Source organism: Haliotis rubra, unplaced genomic scaffold (genome assembly GCF_003918875.1).
Source record: "Haliotis rubra isolate DU_JTF1 unplaced genomic scaffold, ASM391887v1 Scf517, whole genome shotgun sequence".
In the NCBI taxonomy this organism is placed as follows: domain Eukaryota; kingdom Metazoa; phylum Mollusca; class Gastropoda; order Lepetellida; family Haliotidae; genus Haliotis; species Haliotis rubra.
This window is the reverse complement of record NW_025767210.1, coordinates 703,853-721,552: the sequence shown is the minus strand read 5'-3', so window position 1 is coordinate 721,552 and position 17,700 is coordinate 703,853. Positions and strand designations below refer to the sequence as shown.

General features: G+C 41.7%; 1 protein-coding gene and 1 long non-coding RNA gene across 2 annotated transcripts; both read right to left on the bottom strand.

Moving 5' to 3' along the window:
• Nucleotides 1-3,761: 3,761 nt before the first annotated feature.
• On the bottom strand, nt 3,762-5,740 carry LOC124292422 (uncharacterized protein DKFZp434B061-like). Its single transcript, XM_046729502.1, has 3 exons — nt 5,669-5,740; nt 4,335-5,352; nt 3,762-3,871 (listed from the first exon to the last, which is right to left on the bottom strand). Exons 1-3 carry the CDS (start codon nt 5,738-5,740, stop codon nt 3,762-3,764), a joined length of 1,200 nt encoding a protein of 399 aa, XP_046585458.1.
• A 10,697-nt stretch (nt 5,741-16,437) lies between these two features.
• Nucleotides 16,438-17,303, bottom strand: LOC124292430. The gene is made up of 2 exons (XR_006902449.1): nt 17,204-17,303; nt 16,438-16,623 (listed from the first exon to the last, which is right to left on the bottom strand). It is a non-coding gene; the product is annotated as an uncharacterized LOC124292430 (long non-coding RNA).
• Between the last annotated feature and the right edge of the window lie 397 nt (nt 17,304-17,700).

Genomic DNA, 17,700 nt, shown 5'->3' with positions numbered 1-17,700 from the left:
AAAACAGTCAATTTATGATCTATCTATCTATACCTATGTACACTAAAACTTGTAAAGCGGTGTTTTTTTTCATTTGGTACATGCCTTCAGCCACAGGCAAACTGTAGCACAAACAGAGTTGCGCAACAGACAGAAAAATGACCAGTCTTCCCTTATGCCAGCGAAGCGAGCAAAAGTTGGCAACCTACTTCCCTCGCTTCGGTTCGAAAAATATTATGAGAATGTCAAAACAAAATATTGCCACCATTAAAGGTAGATACCCATATTCTCATAGGGTTGTGCTCTCATATTTCCAACCTCATATTTAATAATTATTCACGTAAAATATATTTCATTCAACATTTTAAACGCCACTCGCCAATCGTTCTTCGACTCCATTACAACGCTAGGCAGTTCCTTCAGAAACATTAATTGATTTGTTGAGTTCTAAGGAATGGAATATGATGGTCATTCTGAGCACCACTTCTTAGATTATCTGTTGTGTTAATTGCTTTCGTTAAAACAAAATTTTCGCTTTTCCCTCTGCTTTACAACAATATCTATCAGGATTACCAAACATGAATAATAACTAATAATAGCTTATAATATGAAGTTTTTGTGTATTATGCTTGTAAAATATAATGTACAGTTACAAATGAAAACACTGACAATTTGTGTAATATGTATAAAAAAAGAATATCTATTTAACGTTGTCGAATGATCAGAAACCCATTAATGAAAACGAACCTACATGATGGATAGAAGCTTCTGGTTTGTAAGTGATAAACATACATTTACAATATTGTTTATATCATGTACTTAATGTTAATATTCATCATGTCCGTTAGATTGAGTCTAAGTACTTTTCATGTATAGACAGGGAGTAAGATACAAGCAAAGGAGAGGATAGGAGTTGTTGAAAGGTTAGAGTGATCTTGGCTTGATACCAGCCAGGTTTTAATGTAAAAAACACAATTCCTCTGAGAATAACAGAACCGGTTCCTTCCTTGTCATTTCCTAAACAACAATCACACACAAATATCTATCACAAAAAGGGGTACATACAGTATGAAGGAGGACACAAAAGGTGACATCTAAGTCAGTGCTTTATTACACACTCACTCAAGAGACATCCCACAATTCATTGCGGGTTTGGAGTTTTGTTTGCTTCGTCTCCATGCAAATTGAGTGTACGGTTTCAGTGTCACATATATGGACATAAATTTGGATCGTTCAACAGTGTCAACACTAGTACGAACAAATCCTGTAGATCTCATCAATACATATCAACTTTCAACCTTTCTTTTGGACATCTAAATTACTGTTATTGGTTTATTTCGGCATGGACGAAAATAGGACAATTTAATTCTTCTGAAAAAGATGCATTTCACCTAAATTTGAATGCATTTGAGGATTTATTTTCGTCATTTGCATAAAGCTGTGTTGTTAACCTTTTTTGTAAACTAATACCTTCTACCATATCTTTGATAGTTTTTAAGTAATTCATAAAGGTAGAACGGTAACGTTTCTTTTTGGTGTCTAGTGTATTTGAGCCCTCTCCTCTTCCAGCTGCCCCCTTTGTTGTTTACGGCAGCACGTAACAATGGCCCAGCTACGTGACGACGGCCTTGGGATGATCGAGTCTGGGCAGGACAATCCAATGATTGATATTGTCCGCAATAGGATGACATGAAATCACCGAGATTAGCCACCCAATCCATCGATTTGATCCATTTACTCCTACTATCCGCGAAGATCCGGTTTGGTCTTTAACATAACATGCTGGTCGTAAGAGGCGACTAACGGGATCGGGTGGTCATGTCATTGTATCCCAATTGCATAGGTCGATGATCATGATGTCAATCACTGGATTTGCGTATCTATAGACCGCCGTCATATAGCTGGAAAATTGCTGAGTGTGGCGTTAAACACGCAGAAAATAATAAATATAAAACATCGAAAATCCAGTTAGGTATATTTTACATGATATCCAATATGTGAATGAAGTAGCACTTAAAAAATGTGCGGGTTTATATGTATTGTTTTTGTTTTAGTCTTCTTTTTTTTTGTCAACACATTCAAGGATTACCACAACGCAGGTTCAGTGCTGGGTGGGTGAGTGAGTTAAAAAGTCCCGGCGGCATTATTTCAGCCATATAGCGACGAAACCTCGATTGCACATGTATATAAACAAGTCAATTTGAAGTACAAAGTTTAAAGGAGCTTCTTAAGAATACATATTTCTTCATTCCAATATTTTTACAAATAAAAAACGTCATGACACATTAATAAAAGCAGCCAATTTGTCACACACATTACATAGTTACAATTTATGATAGAGACCAATCTCACAATGAGATGCCCGCTCACGCGGTTAATCGATTCGATTGTTTATTCAGTAAAATCTTGGGCTATGTGCCCCTCGTCATCATTTTACGCTGTATACATGATAGAATATGGTTATCCATTGAAATATACATATTTTTTACATTTACAAAAGGAGTCTGGACAAGACATTTCGTTACCTACATGCATAACTTTATGTATTTACATAATAGTGCAATATTATCTTTACATGTGTTTCTTAATAATTCCAAAAATATCAACATACTTGGTTTCTTCCAAAAATAAGGTTTCATCAGCTGTTTTCGATGTACTGTATGTTTTGGGCAAATTAAAACGAAATGGTATTCATCTTTAATCACATTTACATTATTTTCTTTACAGTAGATACAATATCTTTTCTCCCGATCAATATCTTCATAACGCCCAGTTTCAATTTTTAATTTATGACACGAAATTCGTAACATACTTAAATACCTAACAGTGTTTGTATGTAAAGCATCTAAGTATAATTCATATCCAAATACACTTTTGATATTACTGTATAGCCATAATTTACTACTTGGAGTAATGTCATGATGCCATTTTTGAATAAAACAATCAATTAAGCGTTGCTTAAAATGACAACAAAACGTACTAGCGTCAACACATCCTGGGTCACACCAAACATACAATACGTTAACGGATTGCTTAACTCTGTCACAGTATGAAATATGACGTGTAACAAATAACATCAGGGAAAAATTAATTTGTCTGCACGTGCCAGATGGCAAAGACTGAGAGGATAAGGTAGCTTTGACATGATAAGCAGGATGCTGCCTGCGATATGGATTATGTCAGAGGTAACGGGAAAGCTGCTCCACAATGGTGGAGGACCATAAATCACCTGTCATAGTAGGAAGAAATGATTTTAACCAACTGATATAAATCATTCCAGAAAGATTTACAGATTGTGGTGAGTGTAAATTTGCAAATCAGGAGAATGAAACAATAAGTAGTTAGAAAGGAATTCCTGTTGAATATGAAGATTGGTCTGGAGATTTCTAGCTGATAATGTCAGAATTGTGAGACCATGATCTCTCGACAGGGTTGTGGAAGGGAACATATCCAACTACCATTAATTAAATTATGCGAAATAATCTGTGCCTTTTTCATATGCTGGGAAATATGGCGTAAATCAAATTGAATTTGGTTGTCCGTTTACGAATGTTCCCAAATGTAATAAATGCAGATGTTTAAAAATAAAATCTTCTAAAAGAAGTTGTAGAGTTTCAAAAGGTTTTAATGCAGACGAACTGAAAAATTCCGATAAAAGTAATAGATTAGGTGGGTATAATTTTGAACTTGTTGTCTTTTTCTGACAATTATGAATTCTCATGTCTATGTCGAAGTCATCCAGTTTTCACAGTGACAAAGAATTTTATATGACGAGGCTAACTTCATCCGGTCTCGTTGAGGCTGACGAGGGTGACGAGGCTGACTCGATCCGGTCCGATCCCGGGGTGGAGGGCGAGGCTGACTCGATCCAGTCCCGGGGAGGCTGGCGAGGCTGATCAAAGGGGGTTGAAGTAGCGTAAAATTATTGTCCTCCTGAGAGGGTACGTAAGTCCCGAAACATTCAAAGGAAATTTAAATGTACCAGCTGTTTTAAATGTAGTATTCTTGCCATTTTAATTTTGGCTAAATTTGGCTTCAATCGCCAGCGGCTGAAGGGATGATATAAATCCAGCTAGGGTCCATGCAGGTAGCAAAATTAATGTAAGTCCCCATGGTCCCTAATTTGGTGATCTACCTTCAGTTGTTGGCGATCTATAGCCATTTTTTATATTGTATTGTCCTTATAGTGCTATTAGTTTTAACTTTCCACACTAGTTTTAGTTGTTTTACTGTCCTTCGTAGACAGGTTTTTATCATATACATATATTCCATTTCAATGTGAAATATGTTCTCGTCACGATATGGCTGAGATATTGCCGATGTGACGTAAAATATTAACTCACTCACTCACTCACTGGCGAGGCTGACTTCATCCGATCCGGTCCCGAGGAGGCTGACTCGTTCCGGTCCCGGGGGGCTGACGAGGCTGACTGGATCCGGTCCCGTGTAGCTGACGAGGCTGACTCGATCCGGTCCCGTGGAGGATGATGGGGCTGACTCGTTCCGGTCCCGTGGAGGATGACGGGGCTGACTCGTTCCGGTCCCGTGGAGGATGACGGGGCTGACTCGTTCCGGTCCCGGGGGGCTGACGAGGCTGACTCGATCCGGGCCCGGGGAGCTGACGAGGCTGACTCGATCCGGTCCCGTGGAGGATGACGGGGCTGACTCGTTCCGGTCCCGGGGGACTGACGAGGCTGACTCGTTCCGGGCCCGGGGAGCTGACGAGGCTGACTCGATCCGGGCCCGGGGAGGCTGACTCGTCCAGTCCCGAGGAGGCTGACTCGATCCGGTCCCGTGGAGGATGACGGGGCTGACTCGATCCGGGCCCAGGGAGCTGACGAGGCTGACTCGATCCGGGCCCGGGGAGGCTGACTCGTCCAGTCCCGAGGAGGCTGACTCGATCTGGGCCCGGGGAGCTGACGAGGCTGACTCGATCCGGTCCCGTGGAGGATAACGAGGCTGACTCGATCCGGTCCCGGGTGGCTGACGAGGCTGACTCGATCCTGTCCCGGGGTAGATGACTAGGCTGACCCGATCCGGTCCCGTGGAGGATGACGGGGCTGACTCGATCCGGGCCCGGGGAGGCTGACTCGTCCAGTCCCGAGGAGGATGACGGGGCTGACTCGATCCGGGCCCGGGGAGCTGACGAGGCTGACTCGATCCGGGCCCGGGGAGGCTGACTCGTCCAGTCCCGAGGAGGCTGACTCGATCTGGGCCCGGGGAGCTGACGAGGCTGACTCGATCCGGTCCCGTGGAGGATAACGAGGCTGACTCGATCCGGTCCCGGGTGGCTGACGAGGCTGACTCGATCCTGTCCCGGGGTAGATGACTAGGCTGACCCGATCCGGTCCCGTGGAAGATGAGGGGCTTACTCTATTCGGGCCCGGAGTGGCTGACAGGGCTAACTCAACCCGATCCCAGGGAGCTGCTGAGGCTGACTCGATCCGGTCCCGGGGTAGATGACGGGGCTAAATCGATCCGATGATTTTGAAACCCGCTCCACATTACTGGTGTTGGCAGGATCTTTAAGTATTTGAGTCTGACCCGCCTAGCCATATTATCTATTCTGCTCACATTCATCGATCATTTTAAAGTCGTTTGATAGTTAAAAATTGAACTGTTGAAAAGTATTGTTTGCTATAAAGACGATAACGATCGTTTCGTCAATATTTCATTTTGTTCTGCCCACCAGCACAGTCTGACTCCTTCGTCCCTGTATATTACCATGGTCAATCAATATCCAATATACCACGCCTGCCATGTCGCGCACTTGTACAAGTATGGTAAATGCTACCAGTCCTCGACGGCTGCGTACAAATCAGTTAACGGCCACTGTAGCGCTGTCCAATGAGGGTAGGTGTTGTTATAGGTTTCTACATTGTAACAGTGCTATTTATGACATTTATAACATAGTGACCTGGACAATAATAGGTTTGCCATGCTTACAGATGATTGTATTCCGCCAGATCAACGATATGGACTAATTACCTTGTATGATTATCCATATATTTGATCTTTTTTGTTCTGGACACAAGTAGTTACAGGCGTAAAAAGTAAAGATGGAGTTTTGCTTCAACAACTGCCCGAAAAAGAAACATCTCTTTTAACGTGTTGTGTTACATATATTGAATGAGAAATACCACATGTAGGAATCAAGAACATTGTCAGGTGGTAAAAGTATTTCTAAAATTCTTCTGATATCGGTGTGTACTTTACTATGTAAATAACAGTGTCGTAATTTAATACCACATGTAGGAATCAAGAACATTGTCAGGTGGTAAAAGTATTTCTAAAATTCTTCTGATATCGGTGTGTACTTTACTATGTAAATAACAGTGTCGTAATTTAATACCACATGTAGGAATCAAGAACATTGTCAGGTGGTAAAAGTATTTCTAAAATTCTTCTGATATTGGTGTGTACTTTCCTATGTAAATAACAGTGTCAAATATTGACAACAGTCTCAATGTTCTGATATCGGTGTGTGCTTTACTATGTAAATAACAGTGTCGTCAATTAATACCACATGTAGGAATTAAGAACATTGTCAGGTGGTAAAAGTATTTCTAAAATTCTTCTGATATTGGTGTGTACTTTCCTATGTAAATAACAGTGTCAAATATTGACAATAGTCTCAATGTTCTGATATCGGTGTGTACTTTCCTATGTAAATAACAATGTCGTAAATTAATACCACTTGTAGGAATTGTCATTAACTGTCATTAAAATATTGACACAGATCACTATTTGTTTAAGGGAGGAGTGCAGAGAAAGGGAGACGGCACAGCACAGATTAATGAATCAATAGCTTTGTCGGCACTTGTGCATGTGCTTCTCTAACACCTGGCTGTCCCTTTCTCTGCACTCCTCCCTCGTAACAAATAGTGAACTGTGTCAAAATTTTAATGATAGTTTGTTAAACAACTTTTTTAATTTTAGTACATATATTCTGCAAATAAATCACAGAGTTGGTGTGATGTTTTGATTATGATCAGTGTTTCATTGAGTATTATATGTTTATTAGTTTTCGAGTTAGATTGCAATTCATCGGTCCGCTTTTGAGCCAAACGGACTATAGGTCGTGCAAAAGAATGATGTTCAGACCATTCGCTCTCCAGCCACGAGTCCAGATCCAAATCCCACTGAGCATCTGTCGGACATTTTAGGCCGCCGTGTTCGACAGACACACCCATCCGTCTAGACTCTCAATGAATTGACTGCTGGGTTACATTAGGAATGGAACAGGGTTTCTCGGATCAAATCCGGAAATTGATCAAAGGAATGAGGAGGCATCTTGAATCACTTGTTCGTTTGCATGGAGGTAACATAACACACTGAAGGAAAGTCAGTATTTGGACTTGAAATCATTATTCTTCAATTAAGTGAACAAGATGTGTGCATGGTACTGACCGTTAAGTCTGCAAGAAGAGTGAAATTCGTTCTGTTTTTGCATGAAATGACGTCATTTTTTTCAAATCTGTACATCTTCAAACAAACCTATTTATGTCATGATAATCTTGTCAATGTTACTCCTCAAACCGTCCTTTTTACTACATAATTCATATGGAATGGGAATCTTTGATACTATTTATGTACCAGTTCAGTAAAGTTGCTTAATTAATTTTTAAATGTATAGATAATACTGGCATGTTCATACAGCCTTCGTGCTGTATCCGCTAGAAGAATCTAGTATAGCTTCAGCCATTGATCTGTCAATATCAGACACATGTTATAACGCACATGTTGCTCTTCTTTACAGCCGGGTGTTTCGCAATGAGGAGACTCAGGAATCTGGTAAAATGGAGCATCGCTGCTGTATGTTTTTTCCTAATGTACCAGCGTGTACACTTACTTTGGAGGGAGGATGCACACCGAGACTTACAAAGAACTCAACATGATTCCACATTCACACTAAAAGGGAGAAATACAATATTTGATGATAAGGTCGAGTTTCTGCGAGACGCGTCGCACAACATGACATGGCGGCGTGACATCGATCTCATGATGTTGGTAAGTAATTGTGCCATCACTGATTTCCAGTGGGCCATTCAATATGATTTTCACACCTATTTTGCCCTCTATACCAAATGGAATCTTTTTTATATTCAGCTCGATGTTGATGAGAAAATAGGTTACTTTCATGATTTGTAGTGGGTGATGTTTTTTAATTATCTTCCCTTCACTAACAAGGTGAGCTGATCCGGTCGGTCTAATCTTAAACTGACAGTGCATGTCGTATGCGCAATGCGAAGTGTAGGTGTTACTATTACACTTGTAGACAGTAAACCAGTATAGCCTTATTTTCTATCGGTAACGTTCATGGTGGCGTATAGACGGTATAGCTGTTCCCTTGAACGATAATATACCTAGCGTGTTGTCCTGACAGTGTTGTTGCTGACATCACAATGGTGAATCACCTGATAGACTTTCAAAGCGGTGGGACCAGTTCATCGGTAATTACAGATGGTGTTTTGTCGTTGACGGTTGACGTTGACGGTTTACATATAACTGACTTGCAGTGCCCATAATGATCAGATGTTTATAACAGTCATGACTTAGCTCAAGTTTAATTTTTTACACCCAGCGTTTTGGTTTCAGAACGTAATTTAAGAAACCAGAAAGGGCTACTTTCACTTCCACAAGTTTCGCTCAAAGACATTCACTGCTAATATGGATCCATTTCTGATCGAATGTTGTTCATACCAGCAGTTGCATCTGAACACAACCCTAATTTAGTCTTGGGCAGAGCTTGAAACAGGTGATAGGTAGTTTTACATTATTCTCGTAAATCACATCCGTCTTCCTGTCATGCGCAGATAAGAAACACTGACAGGTCAGGACAAACTTGATTTTAGTATTGATTTTCATTGGTCGATACCGTATGACATGCGTGTTGAATGTTTTAATCATGTGCGTTTTGAAATAGCTGATATGATCTCAATTTTTAAATATATACCTTTGTCAATATAGCAATTTCTGTAAGTGGCTTGATATGTGATGTGTCAATATACAGCTGGATCTGTGCTGACTTGCCAATACGTACCTTTGTCACTGTTGTACGCATCAGTACACGATCAGTGACGTATTTATACGTCTATTGGTGCGTGTTGGTAGTTCAACATGTCTCCATATTATCTGTAGCCTCAACGTAAGACTCTCCCTGAGTTTACAAGCCCTTGTCGGTGGGTGCAACATGTCTCCATATTATCCGTAGTCTCAACGTAAGACTCTCCCTGAGTTTACAAGCCCTTGTCGGTGGGTGCAACATGTCTCCATATTATCCGTAGTCTCAACGTAAGACTCTCCCTGAGTTTACAAGCCCTTGTCGGTGGGTGCAACATGTCACCATATTATCAGTAGTCTCAACGTAAGACTCTCCCTGAGTTTACAAGCCCTTGTCGGTGGGTGCAACATGTCTCCATATTATCCGTAGTCTCAACGTAAGACTCTCCCTGAGTTCACAAGCCCTTGTCGGTGGGTGCAACATTCCTCTATATTATCCGTCGCCTCAACGTAAGACTCTCCCTGAGTTCACAAGCCCTTGTCGGTGGGTGCAACATTCCTCTATATTATCCGTCGCCTCAACGTAAGACTCTCCCTGAGTTTACAAGCCCTTGTGGGTGGGTGCAACATGTCTCCATATTATCCGTAGTCTCAACGTAAGACTCTCCCTGAGTTTACAAGCCCTTGTCGGTGGGTGCAACATGTCTTCATATTATCCGTAGCCTCAACGTAAGACTCTCCCTGAGTTTACAAGCCCTTATGGGTGGGTGCACTATTCCTCTATATTATCCGTAGTCTCAAAGTAAGACTCTCCCTGAGTTTACAAGCCTTTGTCGGTGGGTGCAGTAGGTATTTCTGTTATCTTTAGCCTCAGCGTAAGACTCTCTGTCTCTATATTATCTTTAGCCTCAGCGTAAGACTCTCTGTCTCTATATTATCTTTAGCCTTAGCGTAATACTCTCTGTCTGTATACTATCTTTAGCCTCAGCGTAAGACTCTCCCTGAGTTCACAAGCCCGTGTTGGTGGGTGCTGTAGGTTTCTATATTATCTTTAGCCTCAGCGTAAGACTCTCTGTCTCTATATTATCTTTAGCCTCAGCGTAAGACTCTGTGTCTCTATATTATCTTTAGCCTTAGCGTAATACTCTCTGTCTGTATACTATCTTTAGCCTCAGCGTAAGACTCTCCCTGAGTTCACAAGCCCGTGTTGGTGGGTGCTGTAGGTCTCTATATTATCTTTAGCCTCAACGTAAGACTCTCCCTGAGTTCACAAGCCCGTGTTGGTGGGTGCTGTAGGTTTCTATATTATCTTTAGCCTCAACGTAAGACTCTCTGTCTCTATATTATCTTTAGCCTCAACGTAAGACTCTCCCTGAGTTCACAAGCCCGTGTTGGTGGGTGCAAGAACTACCACAAGACAACTGTCCGAGGAGCATGAAATACAGCAGAGAAGTGCTAGCCTGGTTCGCCAACAACCGGAAGTTGACGGGGGAAGCAAAAGTGCTACGTTGTCTGCCATACTTCTTCATCATCGGCCAGTGCAAGTGTGGAACATCTGATCTGTTCGCTAGAATCAACCGTCACCCTGATGTAGCTCCTCATGCCCTGAAGGAGACGCAGTGGATACGTCGGCTACAGTTAGGTGTGTGTAACTGGATGTATTTACTCTGCATACTGAAAGGAATCTTTGATGTTTGTTTGTTTGTTTGTTCGTTCGTCTGTTTGCACTCAACAATTTCACAGCAATTTCGATTTAAATAATCGAGCCTGGACCAGACAATCCAGTGACTGACATCATGGGCAACGAGCCGATCCCGTTAGTCGCCTCTTACGACGAGCACATGTTGCTTGGAAACAATTATAACCCGGATTTCCATGGGTCATATTTTATTCAGACTGCATTTCCTTCATATTTCACAAGATAAATATCCTTCTCCTTATTTGGTCACGCTACGTCTGAGGTCTTATCGAAGCGTGTAATGTGGGTGTTTCTTGTATTGTATTATTGACTTTGTATGGTATATTCTACCATGTTAGTACATTGATTGCATGCATGAGGAATGCCGGTGTGACATGATAAATGATACTATCACAATAATAGCGAACGCTCAAACCACTAGGCAACCCCACCGCCCCGATGTCATCGCATGAACGACACCATATTAACAAATAACATGAGTACGTCTTGTGCCACAAAATATGAAAGTTGACATTATTGAAATCTCCTCTTTGTAGATCCATGTACAAGAGATTGATAAACACGTGATTGCCATTTTTCTACCAGCATTGGCAAATGGCTGTAACAACTTAGGCTTGAGATTTGTCTAAATGATGTCAGTGCTCTTTGTTAGTCTTCAGAGTGACTTCTTCATTGATATATCTGCCAATCCAACTTTTCTTTTCAGGCAAATCCTGTTCGTCCATAGATACATACCTAAATTTGCTGCAGAGGAGTGCCACTTTCATACAGATGAATCATCGAGAGGGCACTGTCAGCCCATATATTCTAGGTAATATCCTGTTACTCTCACACAATGTTAAGTAGATGGCATGTCTTCATGAAAAACCGTAACAAAAAGATACGAAAGCGGAATTTGCAAAACACGTGCATTGTTCATATACTGTCTATCGTGTGTCTATTTTTTGTTTAATTTTACAGGTGATGCCACCCCAGCCTATTTCTCATTTAACGAATTCTGGGACATGTTGCCTGGCAACGAGGGATGCAAAGAGCCGTGTGTGACAAATCCCGATCTCATTCATCATCTGAACCCTCGCGCAAAACTGATACTGTCTCTCAGGAACCCTACAAAAAGGTTGGTAGAATAGAAATTCGGGCACCTGTTTATGATGAAAGTATTCATTTTTATTTTATTTTTATTTTCTGCTGTTGTATTTTTTAAATATTTTTATATATATTATTCAAAAAAAGAAACGCAAAACCCAGAAATCTGTTGCGAAAATGTTGCATTTTCAAACATGTATAACTCGTCCACAAATGGAGTTTAGTGCATAACTTTTTACAGCAGTTTAGGAAATGTCTATACAACCAAGTGGATAATTTTAGTTAACGGAGACGTTGAGCGCGATGGCGACGGTAACGACGTCGGGTCTCCTGGCTCTCAGTCCAATCTCTCTCAACCTGTTCCGTACCGTACCGAAGTCCAGGCACCCTGGCTGCAATGCTCTCATCCGTGGCAGTACGATCACGCAAATGTAGAACCCGGATGTACCGATCTTGGGCGGCAGTAGTGACTCGAGGTTGGGACGGTCATTTGTTATACCTGTTTGGTTGTAATGAGCTGCAATCCTCGATATCGTGCTCAGACTAACATTCAGACGCCTGGCAACAGAAGATCAATAATCTCCAGCGTGCATTCTTACAATGGCGATGTTCCGTGTCGCAGCGTCAATACGTGGCATAGTGATTTGACCTTGAAACTCCTTCAAAACGAATCCCTATTTCAGAAAGTAATCTGGGTATTTATAGCCAGACAGTGCATGCTCTTTGCTGCACAATTTCAACTGGAAGGTGATTTCTGTTGCGTTGTGGCGATGCCTTTTTAATCATTGTATAAAAACCTCATCAAAATCAGCATTTTCAGGTCAAGTCTATTGTTTACTTGTATATTTGTGTAAAATCATGTTATCAACACTGTTGTTACAAATGTTTTAATTGGTTGAACACTATAGGTAATTAATAGATTTTTTAAAATAAAAATGCCTATGCGTTTCCTTTTTTGGAAAGAATATATAATATGTATGTTTCTTAAACAAAAATCTATGTCAGCTGATTAGAGGTATGTGGAACAGTTTAGGTTGAACTGTAATGGTTAGGGTTTTGTATTAGTGTCAGTATTATCACACAAACTATGTAGTAAAATGTACATAGTATTTAACGGTACATGTATTCTTGTAAGGTTCGTGTATTGATATAACTGCACAAAATAGTATGGGGTGTACATGGATTCACATCAACGTGCATTCCTTTCTTTGTAGACTATACTCCTACTATTTCCACAAGGCTGGCTTTACAAAGAGAAAGGTGTCGAAAGAAGATTTTCACGACCTAGTTGTAAGAGAGATAAATAGATTTGAAGATTGTCTGACGTCACAATCCCTCCGAGGCTGCTGCTACAACTACACAAACTCCTACTCTAAGACTCACGAGGTTGGTGTGACGGATCGCATTGATCCTGTAACCAAATACCATTAGCAACTATACTCTGCTTAAAGAGCGGATTTCTTCTGGGTGTTTGAAGGATGTAGTCGCTATTAACCTATTCAGCCCATTGTTGGGAACAAGTATTGGGTAGGACGATCCGACACTCTTGGTTACCTGTCGGCTCTTGAGAGAGACAGTCCCACCTCTGGCATCTGCAATTTGTTGAATGTCCCCTGGATACTCCTCATAAAGTGAATGAAAGAGTGTTGTTTACGCCGTTTTTTGGCAATATTCCAAGGCTGTGACATCAATATCACGACGAACCCGGGGAATCGAACCCGGGGCTTCAGCGTGACGAGCGGACACTTTAATCACTATAGGTTACCCCGCTGCCCTTAATGCAGAGCTGTGTCGTGATGTCGTAAAATGGGATGTTATTATTATTATTGGATATTTATATAGCGCAAATATCCACGCAATAGTGCATGCTCAAGGCGCTGGTATTTTTCCCCTCGATCATTGGATGTCAATCTCAACGGCACATCTTATTATCAATCTCAGCTCCCTGGGGATTACCGGTATACAACTCTTGCTGCCAGAAGGCGCATCGAGTTATTGGGGCTTTCCCATCCTTACGAGGTACCCATTCACAGCTGGATGGACTATGACACATAGTCACAGTACTTTGTCCAAGTTTACTGCACGTTGCTGTACCCGCAAATAGATGTTTGCACGTATTCATGTGGCCACCATCTGGTCATATACCAACGGATTCGTGGGTTCATTTAAGTGCACAGGGTTGTGTACTTTTACACTAGGGGTTGTGACATCACTGAAAGAGTCTGCACATAAAGTTGACTCCAAGGTTTTTACACCCGGTCACAGGTGGGCTCGATCCCGGCACCTCATGCTCGCTGGATCACTAGCCTGGCGCCAGCTCGCCCACGGCGCCCCTCAATATTGATATAGGATCTCCCCTTCTAATTACCCAGAATAAGCAGGTGCTCGAGTTGAGCGATTCTTCTACAGTACAGTGCACCAGGAACCTAGTGCCCTTGGTGCTGCTGTCACTGGTGCATGCCTCGACCACTATCACCACACCCACCATCACAACCCATTACATCTCACCACAACAGAGGTGATCATATCATCTCGATTTTCCAATTACCCTTTTGATATTGTTTTACGCTGCACTGTCTGGCGGCGGTCTGTAAATAATCGAGCCTGGACCAGATAATCGACAGCATGAGCATCGATCTACGCAATTGGGATACGATGACATGTGTCAACCAAGTCAGCGAGTCTGTCCACCCGATCCCGTTAGTTGCCTCTTACGACAAGCATGGGTTGCTGAAGATCAGTTATAACCAGGATCGTCATGTGTCGTGTGGACTGGAATATGCTTACCTCCTTCATATAACAAGATTGTATAGTTTGTATGATGTCAAGAGCATGTGTTACACAAAACGAATCTCTATTGAACAGTGGTGGCACATGCAGAGGCTAGTCAATTGTTCACCTCAAACAACACATGCATTTGGGGGACGTCGATATAATCTGACATCGGTAGTGCTACAATATAGGTAAATTTACAATATATACCTGCTCACTCACTGACCCTTTCATTATCAACATTTGACAAATGTAAGAAACAGACTGATTATTCCTCAGATTGATCTCCAGCGAGGTATCTACCACGTGTTTCTGTCTGACTGGTTGAAAGTGTTTCCGAGAGAGCAGCTCTACGTCCTCAACTTCGAGGAATATTCCATGGATGTTTCTAACCATCTGGCAGGAGTTTTCAAATTCCTTAAATTAAGTGAGTATACAAGACCGTTTTAATTTTTTCATGTAGAGGAACAATTAAGTTTAACAGGAAGGGGCGGTGAGGTAGCCTAGTGGTTAAAGCTTCCCTCGTCGCGCCGAAGACCCGTGTTCGATTCCCACATGGGTACGATGTGTGAAAATCATTTCTGGTTTGCCCCGCTGGAATATTGCTAAAAGCAGCTTAATACTAAACTCACTCACTTTAATTGTTGTTGTTGAACTTAGTTAAACAAAACGGCAAATACTATTTCCAAGATCACTGTAAATCTCTGCTGGCCCATTGTACGACTCCGAGAATATCCTGACCATCTGTTTATGAATCACTACCACGTGAGGATGAAACTAGGCTTTCACACACACTATATAAGTTTGTTCGTTACAGGGACGTTATCGGAAACAGAATTGAAGAACATCGTTGATGAGAAGGTTGCTTATCAAAGACGTTACGGCCAGGACGTAGGTGACATGCTGAGCAAGACACGTGACCTTCTGGACACCTTTTACAGACCACACAACGAATATCTTTCGGAATTGATGGGACGCCCAAACTGGTGAACTGGTGAGATGTTCACAAAGTCCATAAACCTGAAACTGTTTGTGAAACGAACTGCGATTGGCTTGAAATGATGTTGTTTATCTTCAGTAAACCTACCAAGTGATGTGTCAGTATTATCATCCATGTACCAACCCATGGACCTTATTGTAATTAAATGAATAATCTGCATCACGGTGTTTTCGTGTGTTTAATGTGTATAGCTTATTTTAGGTCAAAGAGTGAACTTCCATACAAACAGCATACCGAAGCAATTTGTTGAGATTAATGTTTTGCTTTAGTTCTGGTTAACTTGTCTCAATGTCAGCGAGCAGGCATTACCTAGCATCAGCTGAAATGGGCAGTGACAGGGAGCATCTGCCACCGCCAGCAGACAAACTCCATAATATGTGTGTCAGAACAGGTCTGTCGGCATATCTTGGACATTTCTAGAGCTAATATTCGGAGATATGTATTCTGTTCTTCGCTTTGATATTCCTGCCGATGGTACCATGGTATCGTGGGCTTACAGACCTCATACGTCGGTAACAGTCCACACTCTTTGATCAACAAGGAGCTTACTAAACGTGGAAGGAACAGATATCTGACGTTTCAGTGCATGTATGTGTATATGTGAGACTGAGACCAACTGTACAACTCCAACTGGTAGGGGGTTTCTGTGGAATATGTCCCTCCTACAGTCGATCGTATCATTAGGTTAATGAAGAACGTTGGAACAACGCCTCGGACATGAGGCGTAATGCATAAAGGAGTAATTTCTTGCATGTACATCAACAATATAACTCTGATGTTAGACCATCAACAATATAACTCTGATGTTAGACCATCAACAATATAACTCTGATGTTAGATACCATCAACAATATAACTCTGATGTTAGACCATCAACAATATAACTCTGATGTTAGACCATCAACAATATAACTATGATGTTAGACCATGAGCATTGGGGAGTATGGAGTGAGAGACTGGATATGTATCACCAGGTGCAGTGTGTTGAGAAGAAGTGCACCCAGCAGAGCTCTTTGCTGGGGTGAAGTCAGCTACCCCCAAACGTGAAACAGACGCTTGGTCCTCAGGACCAGTGACTTCCCACCTGTAATTGTCAATGTCCACACTCTTTGATCAACAAGGAGCTTACTAAACGTGGAAGGAACAGATATCTGACGTTTCAGTGCATGTATGTGTATATGTGAGACTGAGACCAACTGTACAACTCCAACTGGTAGGGGGTTTCTGTGGAATATGTCCCTCCTACAGTCGATCGTATCATTAGGTTAATGAAGAACGTTGGAACAACGCCTCGGACATGAGGCGTAATGCATAAAGGAGTAATTTCTTGCATGTACATCAACAATATAACTCTGATGTTAGACCATCAACAATATAACTCTGATGTTAGACCATCAACAATATAACTCTGATGTTAGATACCATCAACAATATAACTCTGATGTTAGACCATCAACAATATAACTCTGATGTTAGACCATCAACAATATAACTATGATGTTAGACCATGAGCATTGGGGAGTATGGAGTGAGAGACTGGATATGTATCACCAGGTGCAGTGTGTTGAGAAGAAGTGCACCCAGCAGAGCTCTTTGCTGGGGTGAAGTCAGCTACCCCCAAACGTGAAACAGACGCTTGGTCCTCAGGACCAGTGACTTCCCACCTGTAATTGTCAATGTGAGAGTTTGTGTGATTATGGGTACATTAGAACTAGATTATGCACAACACCTTGCCAATGGATGTCCTGCTTTGGCACAAATGCAGTAGTTTGAGGGGCATGATTCCCTTTATCACCGTCTTCGCCAAGCTCTTGGTTTTGACTTAGATGTCCACCCATAGTACGACCAAAAATATACAGAGGGTGTGGTGGAAAATGACAATGGTATAAATCTTTGGAATGATCCTATATACAACTACAGAGGTTTCCAAACCGACATAGCCAACCTTTTGTCTTTATCAATGCGAAATTCGACACGTATCACCTTACATTGTTCCTTTTGGCGTACGTCAAGTGAACAGTGAGATTTCCTAAAGGCTGGTTTATGATTAATCGATCCTTCGTTTGTGTTGTTAACCTTAAACGCCGTGTGCAGGGCCTTTCTCTTCAATATTTTGTATCTGCAGAAACTTGATCGAAAGTCAGCAAAACGCAGACTGAGA

What these genes read in the sequence shown, in the direction of transcription:
- LOC124292422 (XM_046729502.1), bottom strand. Translation starts at nt 5,740, where the DNA reads ATGGCAGGCGTGGTATATTGGATATTGATTGACCATGGTAATATACAG. An exon ending in GAAGGAGTCAGACTGTGCTG is followed by an intron (nt 5,353 to 5,668) that starts GTGGGCAGAACA and finishes GGGCCCGAATAG; the next exon opens with AGTAAGCCCCTCATCTTCCA. An exon ending in GGATGAAGTCAGCCTCGCCA is followed by an intron (nt 3,872 to 4,334) that starts GTGAGTGAGTGA and finishes CCCTTTGATCAG; the next exon opens with CCTCGCCAGCCTCCCCGGGA.